The sequence below is a fragment of the Rosa chinensis genome, chromosome 2 (assembly GCF_002994745.2).
Source record: "Rosa chinensis cultivar Old Blush chromosome 2, RchiOBHm-V2, whole genome shotgun sequence".
NCBI lineage: Eukaryota > Viridiplantae > Streptophyta > Magnoliopsida > Rosales > Rosaceae > Rosa > Rosa chinensis.
In genome coordinates this window covers 45927464-45940598 of record NC_037089.1, presented here as the reverse complement: position 1 = coordinate 45940598, position 13135 = coordinate 45927464, and the positions used below count along the sequence as shown (strand labels likewise).

The 13135-nt window shown below is 40.8% G+C and overlaps 2 protein-coding genes and 1 long non-coding RNA gene across 3 annotated transcripts; 2 read left to right on the top strand and 1 right to left on the bottom strand.

Annotated features, from left to right (window-relative positions):
- Positions 1-1638: 1638 nt before the first annotated feature.
- LOC112189474 lies at positions 1639-4069 on the top strand. Its single transcript, XR_005806830.1, has 3 exons — positions 1639-2243; positions 2886-2956; positions 3761-4069. It is a non-coding gene; the product is annotated as an uncharacterized LOC112189474 (long non-coding RNA).
- Positions 4070-6956: 2887 nt separating this feature from the next.
- LOC112186254 (phospholipase A1-IIdelta) lies at positions 6957-8631 on the top strand. Its single transcript, XM_024324611.2, has one exon. It carries the CDS (start codon positions 7042-7044, stop codon positions 8404-8406), a length of 1365 nt encoding a protein of 454 aa, XP_024180379.1. The 5' UTR covers positions 6957-7041; the 3' UTR covers positions 8407-8631.
- A 768-nt stretch (positions 8632-9399) lies between these two features.
- Positions 9400-12801, bottom strand: LOC112186255 (multiprotein-bridging factor 1a). Its single transcript, XM_024324612.2, has 4 exons — positions 12520-12801; positions 11771-11854; positions 9948-10030; positions 9400-9830 (listed from the first exon to the last, which is right to left on the bottom strand). Exons 1-4 carry the CDS (start codon positions 12659-12661, stop codon positions 9711-9713), a joined length of 429 nt encoding a protein of 142 aa, XP_024180380.1. The 5' UTR covers positions 12662-12801; the 3' UTR covers positions 9400-9710.
- Between the last annotated feature and the right edge of the window lie 334 nt (positions 12802-13135).

The following is a 13135-nucleotide window of genomic DNA, read 5'->3' as shown; positions in this document are numbered from 1 at the left end:
GAAAGTGAACCTGGTCTAGTTGAAAGAGACCGAAGCGAAAGATACGAGTAAGTGACGAGAAGTAAAGAACGACAGAGCGTTCCTTCCACAGTCCGGTGAAATTTGGGAAGACTATATAAGAAGGTGTGGAGGCAGATTCGAGGACTGCATAGTCTCATTTAAGTGAGTCCTTGTTTCAGCCAAACATGGGATAGCTATTATTCTAATAAATAAGATAGTCCAATCCCATGTAACAAACACCACCAAAAGGTCTTCTCACGAATTAGAGCAACTGATTGAGAATAAAATTCTAATTTTGTCTTTATGGGTCAAGCTTGACTCAAAACACCAAATTAACTAAAATGATCTCACTTACCCTAACAACAAATTTTTATTTTCCCAGTAACCCAATTTGAAACAAAATGACAATTTTGCCCTTAATCAAATTAATAAACCCCTTGATCTCTCTCATCCCTCTCCGATTTCTCTCTCTCTCTCTCTCTCTCTCTCTCTCTCTCTCTCTCTCTCTCTCTCTCTCTCTCTCTCTCTCTCTCTCTCTCTCTCTCTCTCTCTCTCTCTCTCTCCCCCCACCCAACAAAGCTCCAACGCCAACTCTACCTACTACTAGACTCCGGCCGCCCACCACGGCGTCGTCACCAGCTACTGCCTCGCCTAGGCTCAAATCGCCGTGGCCGAAACCCTGACGAACAGGGGTCGGTTGTCGCCTCAATCAACCTCGACTACTTTCTCCATCGACTGCATCTCACTCTCTCCTCCCTCTCGCCGCTGTCGTTACGTGGTCTTAGTTTCAGCAGCAGCATCCTCGGGTTTTCCAAAAACAGCTATGGATCTTCCTCTACCTTTTGCTTGTTCTTCGTGCTCGCTCCTTCTACCTCCCTCTGTCGCTTTACAGAGAGAGAGCTTCGAATTACAGAGAGCATGGCCTCCAAGAGCTCTACGAGATCGAGCTCAGCGTCCGATTCGTACATACAGAGCTTGATTAGGTTGACTTCCAAGACTGATATGAAAGTGTGCTTTCCAACATAAACACCGAAGAGTCCAGTATTGGACGCCAGAACAGTCAATTTCAGTGGATTTTGTATCGGTTTTGTTTTACCCATGGCTAATTGTATTGAATTGATCTTTGTTAAGTTTATTTACTGGCTCTACTGTGGTGTAGATTAGAAGTTGTGGTAATTGTGAACCTGCTGTTGAAATTTGCTGTAAGTAAATTTGAAAAGATTGTACAGTGTATGTGATTATGGTTCAATCTCGGAGTTTTGTAATTGCAATACTTTGATTTTCGATTCACTGTCTGTAATACCCCGAAAAATCCAAATTATTTTCCGATGACATTTTAGAATGATTTCGTGGTCATGGGAGAATGTACGAAGCTTGGAGAAGTGTGGAATTAGTTCGAAACGATTTTATTTCGAAAAACGTTTATTATTTAGGGGCACGCGAAAATCGACTTTTTATAAGTACAGAATTCGGGAAAACTTTCTTCACGAAAGTTGTAGAGCTCGTCGATTCGATCGCGTGCATATGCGGAACACAAAAATTGGAGTTCGTATGAATTAATTATGATTTTTTAAAAAAGTTTCCAGTTTATTATAAAAGCTTCTTTTTTTGGCAAGCTTCCAAAAATATCATTCAGTTTCCATTTTTGGAAACTGAACGTAATGGAAACTGAACGTTGCTCTCTCTCTCCAGCGTCCGAACCGAGCCGAAAAACAGGGCCGACGCTCTCCGGCCAAGTTCTCCTCCATCCGGCCACCAATCTTCACCAAATTTCGTCCATCAGCTTCGCCTCACTCCTCTGAAGCCGTCTGTGGAAACCTTCCACGGCGGCGCGGCCTCTAGCGGCGGCGGCAAGCTTGTTTCGATTTGAGTTCGATTTTAGTCAACGCCGGTTTTCTCCTAGCTCTGGCCACCAAAACTTCCGATCCTTAGCTCCATGAACTCGCCTCAACCTGCTGATAATCATCCTAGAAGGATCGCACCTGGAGTGACCGGTTTCACGTTCGTCGGAGCTCGGCCGGTTTTCGATCGAACACCAAAACCTTTCGATCGTGATATCTCGAGTTTTAGTGCATCGTTTTGATTGATTTTTGAACCAGTGGGTTCACCTGATGTTCTTAACAACTCTCCAGAAGGAATCGAGGCCTGAAATTGAAGTTTGTACGTCGAAATCGTGGCTCGCCGGTTTCTGCAATTCTTCACCGGTTTCTGGAAAATTTCCGGCCACATTCATACTGTTCTAGGTAATTTTCGACCACTTCCGTTCATTTTCAGACTTCATGCTAGTTAGGAAAATAGTTGGGCTTGATGAGATGAAGAGGAGCAGCCTGGCCCCGACACCATTGGCGGTGGTCGGCGGCGGTTCTGTCCAAACTCCGGCGGCCATTTTCCGGCCACCTCCGGGGGTCAAAAATGTGTTTTCTTTACATTTTTAGATTCTACGTTTCGATACGATCGTTTGCATATATTATTCATAATTTTTGGATATCGTATGATTTAGTTATGAATTGTACGGTTTCGATTAATTTCGATTATTCAATTAATGATCTGTGAAGATCGGACCGCCTGATGGACTTGTAGTTTTGATATGTTGATCGTATGACTGTCCCAGTGACCATGTGTGGACACGGGCGAAGATCCGACCGTTGGATCTTCGTATAATTGTGAATTAGTATTTTGGAAGGCGATTCGTGAGAATCCGACCGTCGGATTTTCATGAAATTTTGTGGAGATGTTTATAAGGACGATTCAGGAAGATCCGACCGTTGGGTCTTCGTGATAAATTAGGAGGATGATCCTGAGGGCGATCTGTGAGGATCCGACCGTTGGATTGTCGTTTAAATTTGTTTATGAGTTGTTGACTAAGTAAAGATCATGTTGATTAGGTGATTGACGGTCTTCCTTGGTGAGCGGTTTTGGTGTGTATTGTGAAAGTGAAGACGCAGCGGGATTAGAGGTGAGTAAACCTCACGTGGTTCATATTACGAACCGAGTACTTTTAATTACTTTATTTTGTTGTAATTGTGTGAAAATAATTATGGAATAAATATTTGTTTTAAATCATATGGACTTGATCAACTACGGTCCATAGGTAAGTAAAATGATTTTAATTATACAAAATGAATTTCACGATTTTTGTGCTTGATTTATAGTTAGTATTAGTGATTATCCCTGAGCGGATGATTACGTATATATATATTTACGTGGATATATATATGGAATGGTGTGACATTGAGGTGTGTGTGGAATTGAGATAACTTGGTTATGATATGATATTGTCTTTGAAATTACCATGATGATTATGTTAATGTTAACCGATAAATGTGTGTGATAATCATGTTGACCTTCTGAGTTGATTAGAGGGTAGAAATGTAGTGCTCTGAGGACAGGGGGAAAGTCTGAAGACCGCCGGTTAAATAATAACTGAGATGTAGTGCTCTGAGGACAGGGGAAAGTCCGAAGACCGCCGGTTAAATAATAACCGAGATGTAGTGCTCTGAGGACAGGGGAAAAGTCTGAAGACCGCCGGTTAAATAATAACCGAGATATAGTTGGATCCAAACAGTTGGGATGGACCAAAGTAGTGATATTGTGGATTAGAGGATTGTGGAAATGTATTCGTTGTGGATTTTCCGTGTTTTGGTTTGATGTTTCCTTACAGATGTTGAGATTGTTGGTTGTTTACTTGAGTTAAAAGAAATATGAATTAAAATCAACATTTCCTTCTTGTTTACTCATACGGGCTGTCATGGCTTACCAGGTTTGGTGTTGTTGCAATCCCGGTACACTATTCAAATTGTGTAGCGGGTAATCCTACAGGTCAGGAGAATCGAGAAGGTGATCAGGCTGCTTAGAGTAGTGGGATTGGAGTTACAGCTTTATTGTGAGGTTGTTATGCTCATTGAGCTTACATTTAAATTTGGTGAGAGTGTGTTGTAATATTAAATTCTTGAGGATTTGGTTTATGTATTAGTGAGTGAGGCTAGATGTGTTTATATCTGAGAAAAAAATTCAGAACGTTTATTTGATTAAGTTGTTTATTTCATGTTTCGGATTTGAATTTATTATTCAAAATTCGGGGCGTGACACTGTCAGTTCTTTTTTTTGTTTTTTTATAAAATAGGGACTATTAAAGGTCTATTGAGGGGCAATAGATGTCTGTTGGGGGACAATAGACGTTTTTAAATTGATATAATCTCTTCATTTTTTTCTTTAATCAAAGTTTTATTTGTCTAATTTTAGGAAAATTAGTTCTCATCCCAGCTATCAAAAGTTTTATAGGAGGGCAATAGAAGTCTATTGGCGTCTATTAGGGGGCAATAGAGGTTTATTGCCCCTCTATTGGGGAGCAATAGAGGTTTATTACTCCTCTATTGGGGGGCAATAGACTATTGGGGGCAATACACTTCTATTGGGGGGCAATGGGGAGCAATAGACGTCTATTGGGGCAACAAACCTTTCCGGCGATAGTTGGTCAGATTCCGGCGGCCGGTAATCGAAATCCAATGGCCGGATTCCTGCGACCGGTGACCGAGCTCTGGTGAAGTCTCGTATGGTTTCTCTCTCTCTCTCTCTCTCTCTCTCTCTCTAAGTAATAAACGGGTGAGGGTAAAATGATATTTTTAAAAAAATAAAAAACAAAAAAAATCTTAATGGGGTATTAGGGAATACCTCCTTAGAGTATTTTGGGTAAGAGGAAATTAAAAATACTTAATGGGGTAAGTGGGAAAAAAATCTCTAAAAATGGGGTAAATGGACAAAAACTCTTATAAATTTGATGATTTTGATAGGAAAATACTTCAGTACATTAATGTACCGATACATCAAGTAGACTAGGTTCAATACAGATGTAGACTAGCTCAGTACAATGGTAGACTAACTCCATGCATGTCTACCCATGTACTAAGCTAGTCTACTTCTGTATTGAACCTAGTCTACTTGATGTATCAGTACATTAATGTACTGTAGATGATCCCGTTTTGATAAGTGTTTTTCTTTTTTTAGTATGTTTGTATAAGAGCACGTCCAAGATCCCTTAATATTACTTCTACCAAAAATTTAAGGTTTTTTTTCGCAAATACCAACTTCAACAAATCCCCTATTTCATTCCCTATTCCTGGGCGCGTGGTCTCCTTTCCCGCTTGGACAGATCTTGGGCCTGGGTTCAGGCTTTGGGCCCAATCTGGGCTGCTGTTATTTCTTTATGTTTTTTTTTACTTTATTGTTAGTTAGTTTGTTGTCTCTAATAAGACCCCATCAAAGTATGGTAGGCGATAGTGGGCTTTGTCCCGGTTTGCACACTCAGTGTGTCTTGTCTGGCCTAGTGAAACGGCTATCTGTTTTAAAATGGAAGCAGCCTCTTAGTGGCAGGATGAAACGAAGTGCCGCCAGATATGATTCTGTGCGGCAACATAGTAGGAAAGCTGTGCTATTTGTTATGATGATATTTCTCCTTCATAGAGTTATCTTTCCGTTATGTCACCGCTTTGTCAAAGCAAATAGAGTAGCCAATGATGCACTCTTTGCTAACTGATGCTTGTTAGAATACATTACTTTTTGTAAGTTGGGGTTCAGGCTCTATGTCTCTCCCCCCCCCTGTATTCTATGGTTTCATTAATCAAGGCTTGTGGGCAGCTGCACCAGCCCTCTTTTCAAAAAAAAAAAAAAAGAGGGAGAGAGAGAGAGAGAACAGAGGTCATAAAAATTGTCAACTTTACATCAACTATTTTCTTTTATGTTTGAAATGCAATTAATAACTGAAGTCTTCTTCTTCTTTTTTTTATGATTGAGGGTGAGGTAGCAATCCAGATCGGTGACGTTAGCGAATTATTAACACACCCACTCAATCAGTATTTAGATCGAGGCCCACGAGAGTATCCCAATAAAGTCAGACTAATCATCTGCCACAGGCACACAAACCTGAAAACCCCTCAAATCTACTGACTAAAAATTGGTGGGAGTTGGAACTTACACGCTAGACATGAGGGTTTCATACTAGGCCATTTGATCAATCTCAACACACCAGGTGGTTTAATAATTTTTTCTTTATGAACCAATCAGAAATAAATAATATTCAAATATAGCTTAATTTTAAGTTGTATTTGTTGGAGCAAATTTTAAAAAGTGTCTAGCTAAAATTACTTTAAGGTAAATTTTTAAACAGGATAAGAAAATTTTAGATAATGTTGCTGGACTTCCTCGAAGATTAAGGCTGAAAGGTCGCATATTAGTTCAACACAAGCCCTCCGAAATATTCGAGTTGATTCTGGAAAGACCAAATTATGACACTGAAATAAAAATTTATAACTTAAATTCAAACATCGTTATCACCTAAAAACAGTGAAATTGTTCTTCTCATAAAAACATTCCTAATTAGCTGGTTGCTTGTTGCCCGTTCAAAAAAACATTTGACTTTGATTCCAATATGTACTAATTACTAAAGAGTATATTCCCTAACAAACTTACTAATCAAGTATGATTCACGAGATTGATTAGAAGGTTTCCCTCCTTCATTTTTCTTTGGTCTGAATAAGGTTTTCATTTCAATGAAAATAGGTGAACCGCGTTGACCTAAATAAACTAGTCATAGAAATCGTTCTTATGCAGTCATCGGCTCTGTTATCAGTAGTGCCTCTCGTCATTAGCAAGCGCTTACGTTCACACGTACTTGTTTCATTAATTATTATTATCTTTTTCGTAACCCCCACCAATCAAATTCTAATTACTTCTAACCAAAAATGATTCCTTCTCCTGCATTTTCCTATGAAACAACTTGAAACCATGGTACACTGCCGCCAGATAAATTTCCTTAAATTTCCATGCGCACGTAGAAGTAGAACAACAACAATTGCTGACCACCAACCATTCCTTATCCCTCCCATGCCAGTCTTTCTTTTCTTGGGTCAATCCCTAAAAAAAAAGTCAATACCATTCTCTTCCCCCTCTCCCCCCCTCCCATTAATTAATACATAACTTTCAGGAGCTTCAGGACAACAATAACGCACACAGGTCCGAGCCTTACAAAAAAAACAAACGATCGTAATGGGTGGCCACCAATCCAAAGCACACAAAACACAGCTTTCAGTCTCTGAACCAAAACCAGCCATGGATACCACAACCCAGACCCAAAGCACTGATTCCACTACTGAACCAGGGCCAGCATGGTCAGCTCTCCTCGGCGAGAACAACTGGGCCGGCCTCCTGGACCCGCTGGACCTTCACCTCCGAACCCTGATCCTCCGGTGCGGCGACTTCTGCCAGGGGACCTACGACGCCTTCAACAACGACGCCAACTCCAAGTACGCCGGGTCCAGCCGCTACGGCAAAGCCTCCTTCTTCGACAAAGTGATGCTCCAAGACGCCGCCAACTACGAAATCGCCTCCTTCCTCTACGCCACCGCACTCGTCAGCGTCCCGGAGGGCTTCCTCCTCCACTCCTTGTCCCGCGAGTCATGGGACCGCGAGTCCAACTGGATCGGCTACATCGCCGTCACCACCGACGACTACAGCAAGTCCATCGGCCGCCGCGAAATCTACGTCGCCTGGCGCGGCACCACCCGTAACTACGAGTGGGTTAATGTGCTGGGCGCCGAGCTTGAATCCGCGGCGCCGCTGCTCAAACCGAACACAGTAAACAATGAGCTCAAACACAGTAGTGGTGATGGTGATGGTGGCACTAGTAGCAGTGACGAGGAAGAAGATGATGAAAATGCTAAGGTTCCCAAAGTCATGAGAGGCTGGCTGTCCATGTACATCTCCGACGACCCGAAATCGGCCTTCACCAAATCCAGCGCCAGAGTTCAGCTGCTGACCAAAATCAACGAGCTGAGGGAGAAGTACAAAGGTGAGAAGCTGAGCATAGCGCTGACCGGGCACAGTCTCGGTGCGAGCCTGGCAGTAGTCAGCGGTTTTGACTTGGTGGAGAACGGAATCTCGGATATTCCGGTGGCGGCTTTCGTCTTCGGGTGTCCGCAAGTCGGGAACAAGGCCTTCAAGACCAGGATAGGCCAGCACCCGAATCTGAAGATTATGCACATAAGGAACAAGATCGATTTGATTCCACACTACCCGGGACGGGTTCTGGGGTATCGTTATATAGGGACTGAAGTGTTGATCGACACGAGGAAGTCGCCGTATTTGAAGGACTCGAAGGACGCTGGGGACTGGCACAACTTGCAGGCGATGCTGCATATAGTGGCGGGGTGGAACGGAGAGAAGGGTGAGTTCGAGCTCAAGGTAAAGAGGAGTGTGGCTTTGGTGAACAAGTCGTGTGATTTTCTCAAGACGGAGTGTTCGGTGCCGGCGTTGTGGTGGGTTGAGAAGAACAAAGGGATGGTGCGGGATGAAAATGGAGAATGGGTTCTGGCTCCGCCGGCGGATGAGGACCAACCGGTCCCGGAATATTGACCGGCAGTGATGACGGGGTAGGCCAGTCAATGTTGCGGTATATGTATTGAAAATGTGTTGATAAGCTAATCAATGATGGCCAGCAAGAACAGCCAGTAGACTATCGCCATCTCTTGTGATTTCGATTGTTTGGCTGCTTGTGATTGTGCATTTGTAGTTTTTCTACTTTGTTTATCCACAAATCCATGTGCTTACCAATAATAGACTAAGGCCATGTTTGTTTCCCAGAATCTGAGTATTGGAAAAGGAAAGTGTTTCCTTTCCTGCGTTTGGGACAGCTAAGGAAAAGAAGTTGGTTCTCAAATGAAAGGAAAAAGTGGAGGAAATTGGTTCCTCCCCTCCCCCTCAGGAATTACTTTCCCAATGGAAAGGAAAATGATTCATTTCCTTTCCACCAACCAAACATGGTAAAGTGATTCATACTGTAAATTTGTTAAGAGGAATTATGTGATTGTGTCAATTTACTTGTTAGACCCTCTTTACAAGAAAAAATTAATGAAAAGCTACAGAGTACAAGCTATGCGATAAAAAAATATCATAGTAACGTTTTGTTAGATTACACCAAGATTTTTTTGTCATGGCACAATCTTATTACCCAAATATAAGTAGTCACTGTGTAATATTACCTATTTTTTTACTTTTTAATATTATCTATTTTTTACTTTTTAATAAATTGACATCCACATTATTTCATAAAAAAAGGAGAGAATGCTCTTAACCTATGAACTGTGAGTCTGTGACTTGGTTATCAATCAGTTAGCTTGTCATTGGGAGTAGAGAAAATGCTCTGAACCACCATGGTTCATGTGGCTATGAGCTTAAAGAGAATATCTTCCCTAAATACACACTTGAATGTATTAACTTCAAAGTAACTATGGCAATTGTGGCCTCAAGGAGACTATTCTTTTTACCACTAAAAAAAGGATACAATAATTACCTTGTTTATTCTTGAGAATTTCAAATCTCAACCTCTAGAGACTTTCAAATTTATAATGCGACACCAATTTCACCACTGAATATCAAATCTTTTGCACCAAATGATTACACATACGAGAGTACAAGCACGCAAGTACACAGAGCAAGGCAAGGCAAGACAGATCTAGCAGAAATTGTTTGCATATTGGTCATTTCATAAATATTCTTAAAAACACAGGTACTTCCTGGACCAAACACACATCCTTTTGGAAGATAAATACAGGTGGAGGTGCAGCAAATTAGTTCAAACTTAAACTAAAGATAGCAGTGCAAAACATGATTAGTTCAAACTTAATAGCCAAGCATCCTCCGTCTGTTTCCAGGCTTCTTTATTTCTTTCCACGCAGTTTAGCTCCCAGAGCTCTCTCTAACTTGCCAATTACCTGTTGGTTTGGAATAGCTTTCCCAGATTCATACTCTTGGATCACTTGAGGCTTCTCATTGATAATCTGCAAATAACTCCAGATGGTCATTAACTATAACTATAACTATTATTATTATTATTATTATTATATATATATATAGAGAGAGAGAGAGAGAAAGAGAGAGAGGAGAGTGAGATTTACTTGTGCAAGCTGAGCCTGAGTAAGCTTCTTATCCATACGAGCTTGCATAATAGCTTTCTTCAGCTCACTTGGAACACGCTCATCTACAATCAGGAATAGATGAAACTAAGCACATAGAAACAGAAAACCGCAAATAGAAAAAATCCCAAGCAACATATATCTAAAATAAAACAATGGCAACGAAATAAACAAGGACAGATCCAAACAAACACAGACAGCGCATAAAAACACCTAAATTAACATATAGAAATTTACAAAGACCAATATCTTCAGTCAGATGCATGAACAAGCATACTCAAGAAAAGTCTCCTTCGAACAGCATTCTCAATTACAGAAGCACAACTATCAGTTGTTTACATCAAAAACATTTCCACATCAAAACAGTCTAACAAACTAAAAATAGACACACTAAGACACAAGAGAAAGGCAAAATCAATATCAACACATTATTTGTGCAAATAGACTACCAAAGAGGAACACTCTGTAAGCATACAACGATATGAGGAGGACCTAAAAAAGACATAATCTTCTTCAGCCTACTAAAGATGTAATCTTCCTCAGCCTTCTCCCTTTTTAATTGCAGAATTGCAATAATGCAATTCAGGGAAGCTTGCATGCTAGGTACTCTTCTCCGTAGCCCCCCTCACCTCCTCTTCTCTTTTTCATGTACCTCTCATGGACAGTACAGGCCAGAAACAATTCTTGCAATTAAAGGGTGATCCTTCATTTGGCCCGAATGAAAGATGAAGAAAAGAACTATTGGAGGGCATAAAATATATTTTGCATTAACAGAAGAAGAAAAAAGCACAAAGAGTAATAGATGAACACATTATAAAGTGCATAGAGATAAATTGCAGAAGAAAACAGTGAATGCGGGAGCAGCTAACTGGCTCTTGCCATTGAGCATTCTTGAGAGGTCTGATGCACATTGCACCATCCCCACTTGTAGAAAGAGGTTGTTGCCAGTCTGGACATCTGAGCTCCATGCATTTCAGAATGGAACCTTTACCATACAAAGGAAATAAAACTCGAAAAATAATACATAAACACAATATTTGTATATTAGAAATGAACTATGCAACAAACTGGCCAAACGAAAAAAATGGACTGATGGGGTAGCCACTGGCTCCCCATTAAAGGCATTGTGAGGATAGATGCAGACAGCCTTACCCCCAGTGGCAGAGCAGCTGTTGCCAGCTCAGACCTCTGAGCTCCAGTTCACAATGGATTCTTAACATTGTAGAAGAAATAAAAACCAAAGAATGATGCGTAAACACGTCATATGTATGCAAAAAACATTATTGAAGGAAATAGTGCACCAGTGGGGCAGCTAACTGGTTCCCACCATTGAGTTGTTGTGGGAGAATAGATTCACATAGGCTCACCAAACTTGTCCAGTTTGGACCTGGGATTCTAAACATTGAAGAAGACATAAAGATGAAGGAACAATGCGTAAAAACATCATATGTACCAAAGCTATGCTAAAATTTTAAAGAAGGAAACAGTGCACCAGCGGAGCAGCTCACTGGTTCCTGCCATTAAGGGGCCTAGGGAAGACAGAAACACATAGACACACCAAACTTGTCCAGTTTGGACCTAGAAGCTCTAGTTTACAATTTACCATTGCCCCCACATACAGGTAAACAACTGGATAATTGGCAACGGACCTATTTCCATTGTCGATTGCATGAGTGCAAACTAAAACAGTGTGGGATAAATATCTCCAGAAAAGGTTCTTTAGCTCATTCAACAAGGATAAATCAATATCAACAGGAAAGTACAAATTTCATGTATCCATAAGTGTGATATAAAGATTAACTCACGAGCAAGAACTTCTGTTTCCTCATCAAGCTTCCTTGTGTTTAGAGAAGTGCTGCTGGAGGCAGCCTTGTTAAGTCCAGCAGTAGCTGCATAAGGATCATAAAGTAATATTTAGAATGTTAACTTCTAAAACTTATGTAGTACAACACACAAAAATAAAAGGAGCTATTATGGAAGAATTCATCTGTACTCTAAGCTGCATCAAATTGGTAAATACAACTACATGTATCACAAAAAATTAAATTACAAAGGGAAGAACATAACTGAGACACCACGCCCACCCCTTAACCTTCCAACAAAAAGATAAGTACCAATGGATGCATGAATAATATCTTGGGTAAGCTCGAATTAAACAACAGATGAATTCTGATAATTTCGATAAAATTCTGCCCTAATTAAACGAGAAGCATTGGCAAAAATGCAAACCATGTACATATATAGGGGTACAATGCAATAAAAACATACAAGACATTCGAGCCGGAACAACAATTCCTTTTTTCAGAATTCAACAAATCATTATGACTAAGTTACGCAAATATAATCCACAAGTTGCTTAAAAAAGACTATAATTGCATATCCAAAGCTTCTAGTTTCAGATATTAAAGTTTACTTCCTTCAATCACATAAATAGGTTTTCGGATAATAATTTCCAGGATTTCATCCATATTTTTAGCTTCCGAAATAGTGAAAACAATAAATCAATCAAGACCTAGAAAGAAAAGAAAGAGAGAGGAAGAAGATTAGATAAGACCTTTCTTGACGGTTTCGATCTCGGCGCCGGCACGGCGAGCAGCGTTGACGGCTTTCTCGTCCTTCTTGGCGGCGGCGTTAGGTGCCTTCTTCCGGATTACGACGGGTTCCCAGTCCTGTGAGATTGGTCCGATTCCTGACATGGCTGGCGATCTGCAGAGGGTATCGAGTCCTGGGGGGTTTTCTTTTCTAGCTTTCTGAACTGTCTAGGGGTCTTGGTCTCGCACCCACGCCTCGCTTCTTTTATACCGATGGCTCTCTCACCCTCCCGGATTTTTTTTTTTTGTTTTTTTTGTGTATGATAGATTGTCGGTTTTGGGTTTTAAAATGATTCTCGACCTGAGAGACTAAAATGAGTAAAAATTATCTTACTTATCTCAACAACAGATTTTTGTTGCAACATAATTTAACAAGAAAATGATCATTTTACCCTCAATCCAATTAAAGATTTACCAACCCCTGCCACTCTGTCTTCTCTCTCTGAGAACGTCGATTCCCTCTCTGTCAGTCTTCTTCAATTCCGGTTTTCTTCCCCTCCAACTTTACCTCTCTCTCTCTCTCTACTTTCTCTCTCTAGATCTTACTTACTCTGAGCTCTTTCACTCCGAGTCGCCATG

Coding starts and splice junctions, on each gene's coding strand:
- LOC112186254 (XM_024324611.2), top strand. CDS start 7,042: ATGGGTGGCCACCAATCCAAAGCACACAAAACACAGCTTTCAGTCTCT.
- LOC112186255 (XM_024324612.2), bottom strand. CDS start 12,661: ATGTCAGGAATCGGACCAATCTCACAGGACTGGGAACCCGTCGTAATC. Junction 10,031..11,770: donor GGAAACAGAAGTTCTTGCTC/GTGAGTTAATCT, acceptor TCCTGATTGTAG/ATGAGCGTGTTCCAAGTGAG. Junction 9,831..9,947: donor CTCAGGCTCAGCTTGCACAA/GTAAATCTCACT, acceptor AGTTATTTGCAG/ATTATCAATGAGAAGCCTCA.